The 13,978-nt window shown below is 56.5% G+C and overlaps 4 protein-coding genes across 4 annotated transcripts; 3 read left to right on the forward strand and 1 right to left on the reverse strand.

The window, feature by feature from the left end:
- Positions 1 to 1,125: 1,125 nt before the first annotated feature.
- Positions 1,126 to 2,267, forward strand: D7B24_007917 (uncharacterized protein; the record flags this gene model as incomplete). The annotated part of the gene is made up of 2 exons (XM_028642018.1): positions 1,126 to 1,315; positions 1,372 to 2,267. 2 exons carry the CDS (start codon positions 1,126 to 1,128, stop codon positions 2,265 to 2,267), a joined length of 1,086 nt encoding a protein of 361 aa, XP_028494077.1.
- Positions 2,268 to 3,482: 1,215 nt separating this feature from the next.
- Positions 3,483 to 3,933, forward strand: D7B24_007918 (uncharacterized protein; the record flags this gene model as incomplete). The annotated part of the gene is made up of 2 exons (XM_028642019.1): positions 3,483 to 3,640; positions 3,702 to 3,933. The coding sequence occupies 2 exons, from the start codon at positions 3,483 to 3,485 to the stop codon at positions 3,931 to 3,933; spliced, it is 390 nt and encodes a 129-aa protein (XP_028494078.1).
- A 1,088-nt stretch (positions 3,934 to 5,021) lies between these two features.
- Positions 5,022 to 5,534, forward strand: D7B24_007919 (uncharacterized protein; the record flags this gene model as incomplete). The annotated part of the gene is made up of 1 exon (XM_028642020.1): positions 5,022 to 5,534. One exon carries the CDS (start codon positions 5,022 to 5,024, stop codon positions 5,532 to 5,534), a length of 513 nt encoding a protein of 170 aa, XP_028494079.1.
- A 1,766-nt stretch (positions 5,535 to 7,300) lies between these two features.
- D7B24_007920 (uncharacterized protein) lies at positions 7,301 to 8,517 on the reverse strand (the record flags this gene model as incomplete). Its single annotated transcript, XM_028642021.1, has 2 exons — positions 7,301 to 7,934; positions 8,000 to 8,517. 2 exons carry the CDS (start codon positions 8,515 to 8,517, stop codon positions 7,301 to 7,303), a joined length of 1,152 nt encoding a protein of 383 aa, XP_028494080.1.
- Positions 8,518 to 13,978: the final 5,461 nt, after the last annotated feature.

A 13,978-nucleotide genomic window follows, 5' to 3' on the forward strand; every position in this document is an offset into this window, starting at 1 on the left:
CAAAAGTCTGCGATAAGGTTGTCAACGTAAGCTCAAAGTCGCAGCCGTTGCGTGTACGTCAAGCTGGGCGTATGACGCTGCTTCCCGCTTGTACAATGTCGCAAAACCTGGCCACGGAGGCTGGACGTCTTGAAGCTTTCGCCACCACGCAGTGCGTCCTGGTCAACACGAATCCCGCTCCACAGTGAAGCCTGCTCCACTTCTGACAGCTTCGACGGATCGCCGGCAGTTGGATGCTGGCGCTATCTTTTGAATCTGTCGCGACAAGGGCCCACGTGGGTGCCGTGTTTTCAGGCGAGGGAGCACAAAGCAACACTACCCTTGGTGAAGCCAGAGAAACCGGTACCCTGTCCGGCGACAAAGATCACAAATGCTGACATACATTAACTGAGCCAGGAAGGAGGGGCATTGACCCCGAACCTCGGCGCGCCATCTGGGCCAGGGTTTCATCTGAGAGCTTTCTGTTCCCGGAGCGTCGTACTGGAGCTCCTTCCAACTGATTTGCGGCATTTGCACATAGACAGAAAGAAATCCCCGAAGGCTGTCGTCCCGTCACCGCCACGCCGTGCACGTTCCGGGAATTCGAACGGCGGTAAACACCAATCCTCTCACGGTCCATTTCCCGAAAGCCGGGCGCATTTGGTACGGCAATAGCGTGGTGGTAGGGCCGGTTTGGGCGATGGGCCCCGCTTGTAAGTCCGACAACCAGAGGGCGCATGGGTGAGACTGGCGATTTCTTGAGAAGTGTGGAGCCCATGTCGGCGATAACCGATTCTGTCAGAGATTTCGCGGCGACCCAGCACGCTGGACATCTCTTGCGTCATTGGCAGAACCGCTGATAGCAGGACGATGTGAACGGGGCCGGCAAGAATTGGATGTTTGAAGACGTCAATGGAATCGAAGAAGCCCCAGGTTCAGCCTTAACTCCGGTGATGATGCGTAATCGACTCGAGTCTTGTCGGCCATGTCAACAGGTCGTGATCGAGTATAAAGCATGAGGCCATCCTGAAGCTGTCTAGTCAAGCTGTAAGCAACGCACAACACTCACACTACGTCGATCTCACAACACTTGCTTTGAGACTCACTTGCATCCTTTTCGTCCAATCCAACGCCATAACAATCACCATGAGCACCGACTACAAGTTTGAAGGCTGGCTCGGCCTTAGCCCCGAGTCCGCTGAGGGCAAGATGGAGTGGGGTTCCTTTGAGCCCAAGAAGTGGACAGAGGACGATGTCGACATTCAGATTACACACTGCGGTGTCTGCGGCTCTGACATCCATACTCTCCGCTCCGGCTGGGGCGCGGCCACGTACCGTAAGTCGAGCGATCTTATACAGCCTCTCCGCAAGTGCACACACTTACAAGTACAGCCTGCTGCGTCGGCCACGAGATTGTTGGCAAGGCCGTCAAGGTCGGTGCCAACGTCAAGCACATCCAGCTGGGCGACCGCGTTGGTGTCGGAGCGCAGGCCCGCGCCTGTCTGCAGGCCGACTGCCCCGAGTGCTCCATCGGCAAGGAGACGTACTGCTCCCGCGGCAACGTTGGCACGTACAACAGCAAGTACCCTGGCGACGAGGGCCAGTCATTTGGCGGCTACGCCGACTACAACCGCACCAACGGCAACTTTGTCGTCAAAATTCCCGACGGCATTCCTTCGGAAGAGGCAGCACCCATGCTTTGCGGTGGCGTCACCGTGTTCGCGCCCCTGAAGCAGAACGGTGCGGGTCCCGGTAAGACGGTCGGCATTGTCGGCGTCGGCGGCCTGGGCCACTTCGGTATTCTCTTCGCCAAGGCCCTGGGCGCCGACCGCGTTGTCGGCATCTCCCGCAAGAACGACAAGCGCGAAGATGTCCTGAAGCTCGGAGCCGACCAGTACATCGCCACTGGCGAGGACGAGGGTTGGGAGAAGAAGAACGCGCGCTCGCTCGACCTCATCATCTGCACGGTGTCCAGCTCCAACATGCCTTACACTGGCTACCTCGGCCTGCTGAAGCCTGGCGGCAAGCTCGTCCAGGTTGGCGCCCCCGACGGCGGTAACCTGCCCCCTGTCAACGCCTTCTCCCTCATCCTCAACGGCATCAACCTGGGTGGCAGCCTGATTGGCACCCCCAACGACATTCGCGAGATGCTCGAGCTGGCTGTTGAGAAGAAGGTCAAGCCCTGGGTCGAGACTAGGCCGATGAAGGATGCCAACAAGGCCATTGTCGACTTTGAGGCGGGCAAGCCTCGTTACCGCTACGTGCTGGTGAACGAGAAGCACCTGTGACTAGATGATCAGATTTCTGGACGGGCGATGCTGTAGATACCACGATATGATTGATGAGCGACTGCTGGCATGCATAGACGCATAGGAAAGCATACATAGAAAGCCTTGATTTTGAGACACGGAATTCCCCAATCGTTTGTGGGTTGGAGTAGCATGTGAGTTACGCGATGCAGCGTGGTGACTGTGTAGTATGTGTCGAATGATTCACTGTTCCTCATACAACACGGACGGGGCCGACGGCTGGCGATTGACCAGTGTTTGCACTTGTGTCCCCGTTTTGCTGGACGAAATGATCGGTGCGCGCATACGGCATGCTTGAATTGAATCGAATCGCGTTAGGCGAAGGGCTATCGACTGCCGGATTCCAGGGCAGCTTGCGTGGCTGTGGTGTTAATACGAGATGAGTTGAGGCCCGTGTCCTGCCATGCCGTCGCGATGTTCCGTCAGCCTGCCTTCCTTTCTTTCTCGAGCATTCACAATGCACCACTATTCAGTAGAGTCGATCAATCCTCAGCCACTCCTTCCCATTGAGACCCGTCCTCCCTTCCTCCCTTCCTCCCTTGGGACGGCCTCGGTCTCGGGGTCGTCGGCGCGGCGTCGTACCTGCCTCCTCCATGCGTGATCTCCACACTAATGTCGTATTAATGACTCCTAGCACCAATCACATGCTGCACAGAGCCACCCCTTCCCCTGTGTCAGGCACGCCCAGACCAGCATCCTTCTTCCTTCCTCAATTCTTGCTGTGTTCCTCGTCTCGAAAAGTCGGGCGCCTCCTCCCTTCCTCCTGCTCGTAGTTTCGACCTCTCCCCACTCCCCACTCCCCACCTTTCTTGCTCTTCAGGTTCTCCTCCACTGGTTTGCATCTCTGCATCCACTGTTGTCTCCTTTCTGTCTACCTACTCACATTCCCTTGACTTCATTCATCTCACCTCGACTTCGGTGTGTCATCTCACCAGACTTTCGCTTCCCTTCCTTCAAACCTTGGACCTTGCGCCGCTTCTCTTGGCTTTCGCTCTTTTTCTCTTCGTCGTTCGCCGCCAACAAGATACTCGTCGCTCGCGAAGCTACTCGTCAATTGCTCTTCGTCGCTCGCTCCTCATCAGCCCCTCGAACCGGTCGCGGGTCTCTTTCCCCCCCTTATCGCGCCCACCGCAATCTCCTCCAGCGCGCACCCACTTTGTGACCTCCTCGCCCACCATTGCGTCTTACGTCACCATGACCCTGTCATCACCATCCAACCACGGCCTCGTCGCTGTGATGCTCGTGCTTAGCACATTTTCTCAAACCGCCTTGGCACAGCTCGCCAAGCGTAATGACAACTCCACCCCCGCCGAACGCAAGAGGACCATTGCCATTGTCGTCGGCACTATCGTGTACGGATTCCGTCTCTTTTGTTTTTTTTTCCACACTCTAACCTGATTCTAACAATCGCAGTGGCGTCGGCCTCGTCGGTGGCCTCATTCTCCTCTACTTCCTCCACCGTCGCATGCAGCGTCGCGACCGCAAGGAAGCCGAGGGTGACGCCCATCTCGAGCTCGAGGGCGATATCGACGACTCGGACTACCCCGCCATGCCGCGCCCCAGCAAGCAACGCGAGGGCCAGACCCCAGCGAACCCATTCGAGCCGCCGCGTGACCGCCCTTATGAGAACGGCGACATGAAATAATGAGGCTAAGAAATGCCTTTCCATTTCTGCTCGACAACGCAGACGGTTGACTCGCTCCGTGTACGTCTGCCTGGCCTCACCAACAAGGTGTTTCGGTCACGTCTTGGCTTCATTTGGGTCAGTGAATCAAGTAATGCTGTTTGGGAATGCTACGGGTCTGGCGTTGTCTTGGCTATTCTTCCGTATCACCGCGCGTCGCACGCCTCTCCTATAGGCGACTGTTGTATATCACCGCCGGCGTATCTGGACTTTTTCTTCTTCTTCAGTGGCCAGTCCGCGTCCATGTGTATGCCTCGCTACTTGCTCGTCATTGAGGTTCGCGCCAAGTGACACGGCTCCCGTGACAGTCGCCTGCGTCTCAGTCTCCGAGACAGTTCGCCACGTTCTTATTGCTTGTACCCTGTGTCACTGTGCTCGCCAAGCCCCAGGAGCTGACGGCTGGGAACCCCCCGCGAGATGCTCCCCGTGGTGGTGGTGAAGGATGCCTACGAAACGCAGAGCAATTGCTGGCTGCCTTGAGGCCGCCGCTCTAGTTGAACAATGCCCCTGGAAGCACAAAAAACAAAAGTCCCCTAGGCACCAGGATTCTTGCTCTGCCAGCTGCCGCATCCAGTCGCTGCGCCGCTCCAGCCGCGCTGAGAACGCGGTGCACGCCCGGCCGAGGGAGCGTCGACGCAGCCCGCCCCGCCGGCTCAGGCTACCCAATGCGGCCCACGGCAGCGGCGCAGCACAGCCAGCCCCTGACATACTCGTTTCGTCCGCCAATGGCGCGAGATGCGGAGACGGGAATGCAGATTTTAAGCTCATCTGGCTGTACCTCCAGGCTCACGTCAGAGACATGGGGTCGAATGGAGGCTCAGAGGAGAGGAAAAGGTAGTCTTCTGTTGACAGGTTATAAAGATAGAAGACGTACGCCGGCGTTGCGATGAAGATCTCGCGATCGTCCGTCTTAACTGCAATACGTACCACTACATCACCTGCCGTACATCTTGGCTCGGAGCGCAGAGGGAAAAAGAAAAAAAAACCCACCAGATACTTCAACACCAATCTATCTACCTGACGTTGCCTACACTACCCCACACATCACCATGCACATCGCCATTCTCGCCCTCGCGGCCGTCCTCCCGTCAGCCCTCGCCTTTGAGATCACTTCGCCCCGGCCAGGATCCTCCCTCAACCTCAACGACACGTCGATCAAGCTCACGTGGGAACCCACCGAAAGCAACGACAGCGCCCTCAGCTCGGTAACTCTCGGCTGGCTCCTCCAGAGCCAGGGAAAGACCGTCGCGGGCGCCGGGTACTCAAGCACCGGCGACATTGCGGTCAACGTCAGCCAGCCGCGGGTCACGTCGTACGACTGGGATCCCGCGCAGGCAAGGGAGGCGCTGGCGAACATACTCCCGCAGGGCAACGGGGCGGTCACGTTCTATCTGCGGTGGGTGCACGGTTCGGCCACGTACGGCCTAGGAGCCGGATCGGCGGTGGAGTATAGCCTCGAGGGGATCGAGAGGCCCGAGTTGGAGTCGGGGGCGGGTGGCCTCTCGGCTGGCATCTGGGCTGCCGCCGGCGCTGGGCTTGCGGCTGTCATGTGGATTGTGTAAGGGGATAAGGGGCACGGGGTTCCGGCTTCGGTGTGCATGATGACTGGCGTTTGATCAATGGCTTGTCCGGGAGTCTGCTGCATGGTATTTAGTGGCGTTCGTCGCGTTCCTATTTGGGTCCTTATTAGAGTACCTGGGGGCTTGCCCTCCTATGTCATTGTTCACAAGAAATTTCTCCAGCGATGATCCAAAGGGTCGAATTTGAGAGTAAACGACCCGCAACCACGACCACCTCGGACATGGACGAAAAGGCGTCCTGTCACCCCTTCTGGTATAGCGTCATTGACCACGACGAGCGCCCTGTCCTACCGCTGTATTGGACTCGCAATGTTTGCTATCGCAGCATTGAGGGTGTAGAGCATCGCATGTAGGTTGACGAATCCTGTTTCCAACTTGGACGACAAGCTGTACACTTCTTGTTTAACGTCTTGCAACTCTGCCAGCATTGTTTGAAACATTTCGTGTTGCTGTGATTCGTCGGCCGGGATGTAGGGCGGCTCCCGGTCGGGTTGGGGAACCGGCAACTGTGTAGGCTGGGACGAATCCAAAGGGTTGCTTTGCGGATAACTTGCCGGGTCAGACGGAGGAAACATATCGAGGGGTAGTTGGGGTGAATCAGGGAGGCCAAGCAGTGGCATCTGTGAGCAAGCACGTCAGCGTCGCGTTCTTCTTGAAACCCATGTATGGACGAATCCTTTTTTACGTAGGGATTGGGGTTCCACGGCTGTGGCTGTTGAATGAAAGTGTTGGTGGAAAGCTGGTTGTCCTGCGTCGGCAGTTCCTGAGGAGGTGGGTCCTTTTTAACTCGTTTGCTCGGTTGACTGCTCTGTGATGACTCGCAATTCGTCTTTGAGGCTTCTTCTTGCGTCGACGGTTTCTGTTTACTCTGTCTTTTGTGTCGACTGCTCCGTGGTGCCTTGCGTATCGCCTTTGGAGAGTGCCCTTGAGCTGCGGGCTCCTGCTGGGTCTGATTACTCGGACGACTGCTTCGTGATGATTTGCGTTTGGTTACGAGGGAGGTGCCTTGCGCCCCGTCATTTGGTGAATACTGCGATAGTTCGTCACTCATGGCGAGTAGCTAATGCTTGATATGGGGTGCGGGTATGGGTATGCGAGCATGTGAAGACTGGGATGTTGATGCAGAGGTCATGTCAGATGGAACGTGGAAGAAGTAGGGTCGGTAGGAGAAGAGGCATGAAGACAGGCAAGCACCTTGGCACGAAAGGCATTCTTCACGGGAGGTAGGTGCTTTAGGGAAAGGTATGTCACAAGCCAGATGTCGGGAAGGTAGGAACTCATGTGAGGAAGGTTCTGTCTAGCCTGTGCCTTCTGACCAGCTGGCCTTCGAAAGTACCTTATCTTTCTACGTACCTTACATCGGCCGAAGGATCACACGGTCTGACCTGTCCTCTTGGTGTCAATAACGATCCTCTTCTACCGGGTGTACGCAGGCAGGTACTTGGTGACAAAAGTGCCCAGATTCCTGCAATCTCCCAGGAAAATCTAGACTAGATGCTTCCGTGAAAGGCCTACGATCCAGGCTTCATCATCAAATCAGACAACCATCTCTTAGCCTCACATGCGATACTTGTCACCACCAAATCCATCATGCCGAATATGTACGACCGAGGATCAGGGCTGACTTCTCGCATGGCGGCAGCATGTGGGTACATGTCCCGTGTATCAATGGGGAACGCAGATCATGGCAGAACCTCTTGGTCCGTTTGAGTCGATTATTTAGGTACTAACTCCTACACAGACAGCCCTCACGCCTTCGTCTGCTTCAACAAGTCCGAGATCTTCACCATGCTGACAGTCACCTTGTTGGTGGTGCTCGGCGGCAGCTTGCCGGCGCCCATGATGAGCAGGAAGTCGGGGTCCTCCTCCATGACGCGAATGTGCCTCGTGTACGCCGCATCCTCGGGCACCGTGTACGCGAGCCAGGCGTCGGGCGCGCCGCCCTCGGTGTTGATGTACAGGTCCTTGCTGCCGCTGCTGACAATGATGGACCCGTGGCAGCCGCCGACGGGCGACCAGACGACGACTGGGCTGCTGATGGGAAAGGCGCCGCCGGGGACGGGGTTGCGGTTTGTCGCGTTGATGTAGAGCGGCTCGGCGTCGGCGAAACGGCGCGGGTCCGCGGCGATGCGGTAGTAGAGCGGGAACGTGTAGGGCGTCAGGATATCGGCGCCGCCCCACTCGTACGCGTAGATGTAGTCGCCCTTGGGCAGCTTGGTGACGTACGGCATGCCGGGGCGGTCCGTGTAGCGGGGCTCTGAGATGTCGATGACAACGTCGGACCAGGTGCGGAGGTCCTTGGTCGTCTGGTGCGAGATCTCCTGGCCGTGCTCGGCCGAGCGCTGGTCGGCGTAGTAGAGGATGAGCTCGTCCTCGTAGATGCTGCCTGCTGTCAGATTGTGTCTCCTGGCAAACACGGCGAGAAGGAAAGGAAAGCAAAAACGTACATAATCATGGGCTCCCAGACGGGCGTCTCCTCGTTGTTGGGAATGGCGCGACCGCCAGAGGCAACGTGCGAGACGAACTCCCAGGTGCGGCCCTTGTCGAGCGAGGCATACACGTCGATGCGCGTCTGGCTGAGGTCGGTGGGGATGCTGTTGGACGCCGCGAGGACGGTGCCGGCGGGGAAGCCGCCAAAGTCTTGGCGCAGCTCGTACAGGAAGGGCTGGTAGCGCAAGCCCCAGCCGTTGACCTGGTCGGTGACGCGCCCGACCTCGCCCCACGACAGACCGCCATCGGTGGACTCGTAGATAGGGTGCCACACCAGGGGCGGCTCGGGTGAGTAGTTCTCCCAGGTGGCGAGGAGGCGACCGTCGGTGAGCTGGACGGTGCGCGGGTAGAGGACGCGGGGGTCGGTGTAGTTCGAGGGCGGCTGGAAGATGAGCTTGCGGTCGAACGTCTCGAGGGCCGACGTCAGCGACAGGCTGAGGGCGCTGACGGCCGCGAAGAGGGCGGAGCGGAGCATGATGGGTGGTTCTCTGGGCTAGCGTCTCTTGTGGAAAAAGCAGCGCCTGGCGTGAAGGAAGTCTCTCTTCAGCAAGAGGGAGCGAAGGGGAATCGTCAGTGTTTATAGAGAATCATCTCGGCGATGCGACATGTCCACGCGACGATAGCATGACGATGCAACGCTGCCCTTCCTCGGCAGCGGGTCAATCCCTTCGAGCTTCTCCCAGGCAGAATGACAAGATCACATTGCGGCCGACCGTTGAACCAAGCAGGAAAGCAGTGTGGCGTTTGTGACCCCATTGGCCTCGGCATGCGCTCCAAACAAAAGCCGGCGCGAGATTGACACCATTCCCAAATCCGAATCGCGGGCCGACCATTTTGTCAACCCCAACAATTAGTGCGGGGATTCATGCGGGGAAACTCCTGGAAGTGCCGTGTTGTGGGCGACAGGAGGCGGTTATACCCCTGGCCGGGTGAGATGCGCACCAGTCACAATGGAGGAGTTCTGCAGGACTTCGGAAGCGGAGAGACGAGGTGGCTGGCACATCTGCAAATCTGCCAGGCAAAAGGGCGGGAGGAAGAGGGGCGCTTCCCGCAGGTTATCAGCCGATTGGAGGCGGCATATTCTTCCTTTGCCCTCTCCTTCGTATAAGGTTAGGTGCAACGGTTTTGTCCGAGTTCGTTAGTGGAGGGCTGCTGACACGGCGGAGGTCCTGCTCGGTCTTCGGAGGGTAATGACCGGGAGGTGGGTTAGGGTTCTTGTTGATTCGCTTCCCGAGGCTCGAAGCTTTCTGCTTGTTGTTGGACATCGTGGGAAGGACGCTAACGGGTGGTTGATCTGGAATGCCTTTGTAGCTGTTCGCTTGGGCATCGTGATTCGTGACGACTGATCCCATTGCTGACGCTGTGGGCTGTATTCCAGTTGACGCTGTGTTGGCTGGAATACAGCCCACAGCAAATGAGCTTTGAAGATGGGCGCAGATGTGATTCATCTCTGCGCGCAGCTCAACGGCTGTCTCACGCCCAAGGTCGCTGAAGCTGATAGTCGTGCTACCGAGTCTCAACCTGCTCGAGTGATGCACCTCAAGTACTTGAAGCGCCCTAACCTGGCCTGGGGTGCTTTGAGATCACTGATCCAAGTGCTGGGATGGGATTTGATCGTGAGTAATCTGCCAGAAGGCTATGCTGGCAGAACAGTCCGTCGGAGAAGCAAAGAAACTACCTAGGTAGTAGGCGAGAAATGACTGAAGGGACTCAAGTAACGTCCCAAGCTAAGGAGGTTCTTGAACAAGAAAAGGTGAGGCAGCCCAGCGCTCAGCCAGGCGTCATGCATCTCCGGACGCTGGCATCAACGATGAGCGTTGATGAACAGGTGGGTAACGCCCGAGCTGATGTCTCCAAAGGTCATTGAGATCCTAGCAACGCACATTGGAATGTCATACAGGAGTGTCCAGTCAGTCGGCCTCGCTTCAAGGAGCCGCATGCAAGATGAACTGGCGATTGGGTGCGGCACAAATGAGCACGGCGACGGAGCGCAGATCGGCAACCACATCCTCTTCCTACATCGCGCCGAACCTTCAAACCCGTCTTCGCAATGTCGAGGATCAATCGGGCTTGCTGGGAGCACGGAGACTTCGGAACTTGGAGACACGGAGCTCCCTCGCTGTTGGTGTATGGTTAGCTTGGTCCATTATGAGGGATGGTCAGCAAACCATGAAATCCCTCGAAGCACGCGAACCGCAGTGCAGGAGCTCAAGCCGCGGCCGCGTGGCTGACACATGTCGGACTGTGCCCGTTCGATGTCTGGTAGCCCCCACCTGGCCGGCGAGAGATGAGACGGCCATCAACCCACCACACCCAAATGTGCACTTGTCCCAAAACAGTAATTATCGAGTTGAGGGGTAGCGGACCCTGGCTAAGGCTTTCTGTCGGTCGGTTCCGCGGCATGATTACGAGGCTAAGTGCGCCCCTGATTTTGGATGATGAGATTTCGACTTGCATTGGTGATGCTTGTTGTTGCGTCCTTCAACTCACTATCAGACTGGTTGGGCAGGAGTTGAGCATCATATTACTTGATATCCATCATGCGCAATCCCGTCGGTGGGATGTCTGGGTGATATCAGATGGACCGAGATGCGCTTTACCCGGACCCTGAGTCCAGTGATGTCGTGGCCAGAAGCTTGGAGTTTTACGCACCCTACCTATGCAGGCAGTTCCGCCCAGGATACCAGAGGTGGCAGCAGTCAGCGACATCTTTTCAACTGCCGACTTCTTCACGTCAATGCTGCACAGCCCCTGTGGTTCTTGCTGTCAAGTCAGACGTGTTTTTTTGGAAAGTGAGATCAAACCCCTCTCACGATTTCATCCCGGATCGCAGGGTCAAACAGAAAGGCAATGTGTGACGCATCCGCATCGAGCGAAAAAAACATGCTTGACGCAGCAGCTTTCGCGTCCCCATCTCTGACAAGAGCTCGCAATCATCTGCAGAGTGTCGTTGGAGTCTCGCAACCCGCACGAGAAACTTCGCCGGACATCGCTCTCAATCCTGCCGAGGTTATATCTGTGGGTAGCAGTGGCTGCATTGGTAATGCCAAGATAGACAAAAAGGTCTCGATGATGAGAGGTTGTCAGCATCGCAATACAGTGAACAGGACATAGTCGTCGGCTCAGTTGCCCGTCTGTTTCTCCTCAAGCTGCCATACTTCCTATTACATCGCATTCTTGAGGGTTTTTCGCTGGCGTGGTGGCGTTCGATGCTTCAAAGAATGAAGCAAGAGCCATCCGAGCCAGCACTCGTAGAGCCGTCTCCCAAAATCCTTGTTGGCTGAACCACATTGATGCCGCGACTACCAAAGTGTACCGTAAAGACGCATCAGTGACGAAACAAGAAGAAGCTGTCAAGGGGGTATGCAGGGGTTGAGGATCATAGCTGCAACACTGGGTTTGCCTCCCGCCAGACTGACGTGGGTGGTTCGGCTGGAGTGACCAGGTTGCGTCGTTGGTGCGCCGCTGGGACGGTTCGGTGTGGTGGACCGGGCCTCGTTTGATACCGGGGAGGGAAGACAAAAAACCATGGGTAAACCTTGATGCGGTGTCAGGGTGGCCAGAGATCTTTGATTGAAAGAAACCAAAGGCTTGAGCTTCCGTGGGGCATGTTTCAGAAGTTACAGAAATGTCCGAAAAGGTAAGCAACTTGGTAGATAATAGGAGGCAAGATTATTGTGAGCCGGTTACATGCGGGGGAGACCTAGTAGAATGTTGCGTGAGGTTGGAACTAAATGCGAGTCAGCGAATCGAGTCAACTGGGGCGGATCGAAACCTCCATCATCGTAGCCGGACCTGTAGCCAGCCCTATCCGGGCTCTGGTCTATACTCACGGCGGGATTGTCGGGCAAATCAGTGTCAGCCATGCGAGTCAAGCTCTTGTTCAGCATGTGTCCAAGGACTCCCCAGCCCCAGAACTCTGTTCACAGCTGTCCTGGTCATATGTTGTCATGGATGGCCTGTCTGTCTGGCGCGCGTTAGGTCACGAGCGACAATTCATTAAAAGCCTGACGGGCCAGCACCTTTTGTGTCTGATTCGATCGATGAATTCATAGACGGAACATCGTTGACTGCACATATCCTTGGCGGGCATCGACCCTTCTCCCTGCTCTCTGCATCGAGTCAGGCGCTCGTATACAACCAAAGAAAACATGTCGATGACCCAGGGCCCGTGATCATGGTGTTTTTCTCGCCTGCATGGCGTCATGTATGCCAGGAAGCCTGAATCATGGATAATCCTACCTTACCATAGGCAAGCTCGCATCACGTTGCTGTCTGATTTGGACACGGTCATCCCCAGCTCCAGCTGCACAATGCCACTCATTTCAGCTGGCTTGAATGGCTCCTTTGACGCTTAGGTAGATTCGTTGCCATATTCGCAGGAGTAATGGTCCAGAATCCTCCGTCGTACGATTTACTTCGGCCATGGCACTGTGGATATGTCAAGGAGACTCCATAGGTTCGAACGACCGTCGGCAACTTCTGACAGGACTCAAAATGTCCACGCCAACCTTTTGTAGGCTGGATTAGTTTTGGACAGTGCTCGGTTGTCCAGAAAACCATTTTCAGTTCACACAATTGCCAGGTGGATTGGGTCCTGAGATTTGTGAGCATAGACTCATAATACAAGACATCAGCTCATAGCAATAGAAGGTCGGGGATGGATGTGACGACACACATAAGGTATCCAGGGTCAAGGTCAGTTCGGAGAGGTTCGAAAAAGTCAGGCAAGGTGGCGACTTTGTTGGTTCGAGGCTCGACTGTGCAACTCCGGCTGGGTGCCTTCATATGATGGGTGGACGCTGCGCTCAGAAAAAGGCCGTCATACCATTCACTGAAAAGCAAGGAGTAGCATTCTGACGACAGACGGGCTCTTGGTTCACTGCGAGAGAGCACCGTGGCAGGAGGAGACGGTACCCACGTAGACCTTGAGTATTTGGGCTGGTTCTGTAGGCTGATCCCAGCCAATGTCAGGTCGGGAGTGAAACCCAAGCCGACAAATATGGTGATGAGGCCATGACACTGACACGCACAGCTTGTCGATGTCCTTTGCAGGAAAATGACCACACGGCGCTTGACTCAATAGAGAGACTCCGCATCAGCCATCGGAGGTCGGAGGTCGGGCTTCTATCAAGTGCCGTTCTGGTGGCTCGTTGGCTAGAAAGCAAAGTCTTGCAAGATACCTGGACACCTGAGCACGACACGGCACCAGGAGCTCGTGGAGATGAAACGCTTGCAGGGAAAGGCATCTTACTCAGTGCTTAGTGCAGGTAAAGAGGCTTCGTTAGTCGCCCTTGGGACCACGGAAAATATGGCGCCGCCTGTCCCCGCCGACTGGGCGGTCCACACCTGCCTGCTCCGGTGGATTGGATTGCTTGAATTGCTGGATTGCTGTGCAGGTGCGTTTGGGGGTTGTCCCTGCCAGTTGTGCCTATTCGCCCGGTCCGTTGGCTTCTGCCGTATTGGTCATTCGAGTGGTTCCTGCCTCGATTGGCTTTCCCCGTGACAACGTGCTCGAGATCGCGACAGAAGCCTAGTCAGGACGGAAAGTCAGGGCCAGAACTGGTGCAGGTGCAGGTGCAGGTGCAGCAGGTGCAGCTCTACCGCCGCTGCCCCAGTTGCGCATACCCCTCGTCGCTCCACTCAGCGTTTCAGTGCAAAGCAGCATCAAGTCACCTCGGCACGGACAGACAAACAGATACATTAAGCAGGCAGGAAGAAAGATGCACACACCGTCACTATCACTGTCACCACGCCGCACTTTGAATGCACGCACGCACGATACAGCAGGCCACCTTCAGCACCCGGTTCCCTTGGTCCTCTAGCCTTAGCCTCTCCTTCCCGCGGGAGGCGGGAAGCGCTTTATAGGGGCCCCTTTTCGCTTAGCCTTCCCCCGATGGCCTCCTTCTCGCCCTGTCTTACGCGTTATTCTTTCC

The sequence above is a fragment of the Verticillium nonalfalfae genome (genome assembly GCF_003724135.2).
Source record: "Verticillium nonalfalfae strain VnAa140/NRRL 66861 chromosome Unknown scaffold_67, whole genome shotgun sequence".
Classification (NCBI taxonomy): Eukaryota; Fungi; Ascomycota; class Sordariomycetes; order Glomerellales; family Plectosphaerellaceae; genus Verticillium; species Verticillium nonalfalfae.